The sequence below is a fragment of the Microtus ochrogaster genome, chromosome 2, assembly GCF_000317375.1.
Source record: "Microtus ochrogaster isolate Prairie Vole_2 chromosome 2, MicOch1.0, whole genome shotgun sequence".
Taxonomy (NCBI): Eukaryota; Metazoa; Chordata; class Mammalia; order Rodentia; family Cricetidae; genus Microtus; species Microtus ochrogaster.
This window is the reverse complement of record NC_022010.1, coordinates 16139367-16142970: the sequence shown is the minus strand read 5'-3', so window position 1 is coordinate 16142970 and position 3604 is coordinate 16139367. Positions and strand designations below refer to the sequence as shown.

Here is a 3604-nt window from a genome sequence, read left to right as displayed (position 1 = left end):
AAACAACTAGTCAAAAGAGGGAAGAAGTAACAAGTCTGTGTGCTCTGCCCTCTTCCTACACTCATACCTCGCCTCAAAATACTCAGGCATGTTCCCAGACTCTTAAATGGCAAATGATTTAGGAAGACGGGTTAATCCAACTTTTTCTGACCCCAACGAACATGAAGCCTTACTCAATATGAGAAGAGCCACTCGCATCATAGCCATCTGGACAGGGAGGCTCTCTCCTGTAAAAAGGCCAGTGAAGTCCAGGGATGGAAGCTGCAGCAGGGCTGGTTGTGAGCCCTATCCTCACAGATACAGTGCTGCAGTATAAAGGCTCTGGAAATGGTGTTGATGGCCTTTAATCTAGACCTAGTCCACATTTCCATCCTTTACTCTCTACTTTGTGCCTTCCTTGTGAAGCTCAGACAACACAAATCACATGCCACACCTGGCATTAGCAGATAGACTAAACAAGAAGTTCACTGAAGACCAAAGACACAAACTTACCATGTGTCTGCAGTTAGCACTGTTTATACCTCCTAGTAGATGTGGACTCATTTATATAATGTACTTAATATAAGACACAAACAGACCACCACAAATTATTCGCTCCTCTTGTCTCAGGCACACAGACACACACATGCAGAACATTAGTAAGTGGCATGACCTTTACCAGCCTGGGGGAGGATACACTGGGCAATGACATCTCGAAGCTTTTCCAAGGCAACATTTGAATCCTCAGCTCCATTCTCATGGTCGTGTATATAAATACCATCCTTTGGCTTGGTGCTTTACAAGTGTGGGGAAAGATAATAGTAAGGTAAGACCTCAGAACCCAGCTCCAAACTCAAGATACCAGAACGTTCAGAAAAAAAGCAACTAGAGTATGTCCAACTTCTGAGGCCACTTATACTGTCTGCCCTCTGCAGAAAGAGAGCAGACCCCTAGCACTCAACCATGCCTATCATAAAGAAGATCAAAGAAATAAGCTCACTTACCCAAGTAACTTCCTCTTTCTCAGGATGGGGTTGTTCACGGAGTGTAGGGGTTTGAGGCTAACTTTGAGGTCCTGGATCCTCATGTTGGCCAGCTGCTCAGCATGAGCCTGCTGGATTCCTGCAACCACTGCCTGCATGTAAATGCTATCATCAGTTACCCTGACCTTCTGGATTTAAATATATATATAATTTTGGCTGTGTTTCCCAAGTTCATCTTGAACTCTCAAATTCGTGTGATTTGCCAACCTAAGCTCCTGAGTGTATGCCAGGAGTGCTGTGCTGCTGTGCCTGGCTTTGTCCGCTTGTTTCCAGATTTGTTACTTGACAACTTAAAAGCCAATTCAAGACAAAGGAGATCCATACAATTTTTTTTAATCAGGCAGAGGATTCTCCCTCCCCTGGATCAGCAGGGACCAGCAGACCACACATAGGCCACCTACCAGCTAGCCTTCTTCAGTAAGAAGCACTAATGGTGCTAGAGAGATGGCTCAGCAGTTAGAAACGCACTGTTCTTACAAAGGACTCAAGTTCAGTTCCCGGCACTCACAGCAGGTGGCTCACAACAACCTATGGCTCCAGATCAAGATCTAATGCTCTCTTCTGGCCTCCAGAGGACCTGGATGCACATGGTGGCACACGCAGATAAATACAATAAATTTTAATGTTCCTCAAGATAGAAGGCAGCCAGTAAGTGTGAGGCTTTTTGCCTTCATCCTAGGCAGCACACGCCCTCAGAGATGCCAACTTCTGAATTCCCACAGCATGCAAGATCTGTTTCTAAAATACATTTCATTTGCTTACCTTCCCAACGACCTGACATAAACATCTTGGGGGAAAGGACCTTTTATGTCCTGTGCCATCAAACCCACACAGCAAGTGCAAAGGATAGTCCTTGGGGCCTGTTCTCCTATTTTCAGGAAATAGGAGAAAACAAGCTTTCCCGTTTCCCTTTAAGTCCTATATTCAGCAGCCCTTTCTCACACTTCTTTTCAGGCAACAAAATAAGTCTCACTCAGAACCTTATCCATCATCAGCTGAGCAGAGGGCAGGACATTATCCAGGGCCTCTGTGGAGTTGAGCCAGGGATGGTCCAGCACTCCCTCAATGGTGAGTCTTTCCTCCGGTTTGACCTTTAGGAGCCTGTAGAGAAAACACACCAACACACAACATGCATAGATATCCTCAAAAGAAACAGGAAGTTCTTGGGCTGGATTCCAAATAACCTTGTCTTCTTTTGACTTCCTATCAACTCCTGCAGGCCTGGGACATCTAGCAGCAAGGCAGGATGTACAGAGTACTAGAAGTCCCATGTACTTGCTATGGTTTACTCTCCTGGGCAACAGACTGAAAGGAACACCAAAAGTTTTATTCAAAAATACTTCAAAACCAGGTGTGGTGGTGCATGCCTTTAATCCCAGCACTAAGGTGGCAGAGGCAGGTGGATCTCTGTGAGTTCAAGGCCACCCAGGACAGTCTCCAAAGCCACACTGAGAAACCCTGTCTCCAAAAATCAAACAAACAAATAAACAAACAAACAAAAAAAACCTTCAGATAGTCCATATCACAAGACTCAGTAGAGAAACCAACAAGCCTATACATCCTGCTGTATTTAATCCCCACTCTGAGGTCTCCAGGACAGTAAATTAGCTGAGGGCCTTGTAGTTTTGAACCAGGCTGTTATCTAAGATAAAAGGAGATCCCATCAAGGTAGACATTGGACCTGGACCTTTCTTATTCAGAGATAGTCAACAACTCCAACAGACCATCGCACAGCGTCATACTTCATGGCCCCCCACTCATCCAGGCTAATACAACACAACACCTAGCTTAACCCAGCACAGCCCTGGGCTCTCTGCAGCATGATCACCTCTTCTAACTACATAGCCCTCATTCCCATGTCTGAGTCAGGACAAGCTTACATCCCTTGTCAAAAATATGGATGAAGGCCTGAAAAATGACACTAAAGACTGACCTCTGACCTCTAACCTCTACATACACCTACACACACAAGACGCAGAGAGCCGTCAAGAAGACCAAGGTTTACTACAAAGCTGGGAAAACAGCAGGAAAGCAACATATAGACAGGTGAGAAGTCAAACCCTGCCTTCAACATCATAAAAAGTCCTTTATACAGTTTAGGAACTAGCCCCTCTTTGCAGCAGACTCCCTAAACCACTACATGGTCTACATAGGCCAGGTTGGCACTGAATTCATGATTCTCCTGTCTCAGTCTTCCAAGTGTTGGTCTTACATGCAGGCATCAACATGCCTGGCACAAGCTCACTTAGAAGAGACTGTTGTCAGTAGGACAATCCTCAAGCATGTCCCCTTTCATGCTTCCCTTTCTCTTAACCCATGAGGAAACCGATCAGGTGGGCAGAGCTGCATTTTCCACACGGGTAGCAGGAAGAGTACTTGAAAGTTCAGCTCAGCTTTGCTATCCAGTCTGCACTGGCTCCTTCTCATGCACTGTCACTACCCGCGGTCTGCACTGGTTCCTTCTCATGCACTGTCACTACCCGCGGTCTGCACTGGCTCCTTCTCATGCACTGTCACTACCCGCGGTCTGCACTGGCTCCTTCTCATGCACTGTCACTACCCAGACTGCACTGGCTCCTTCT

The 3604-nt window shown here is 46.1% G+C and overlaps 1 protein-coding gene across 3 annotated transcripts in view; it reads right to left on the bottom strand.

Annotated features, from left to right (window-relative positions):
- The window catches only part of Mapkapk5 (mitogen-activated protein kinase-activated protein kinase 5), a 26346-nt gene that overhangs the window by 2296 nt on the left and 20446 nt on the right, over positions 1-3604 (bottom strand). For 2 of the 3 annotated variants that reach the window (XM_005344472.2, XM_026787361.1), the window contains 3 exons: positions 2003-2123; positions 984-1114; positions 653-774 (listed from right to left, as the gene is read on the bottom strand). In XM_005344472.2, the coding sequence (XP_005344529.1) occupies positions 653-774; positions 984-1114; positions 2003-2123 (374 nt within the window). The remainder of the gene's footprint in view (positions 1-652; positions 775-983; positions 1115-2002; positions 2124-3604) is intronic. The other variant, XM_005344473.3, reaches the window with a different exon arrangement.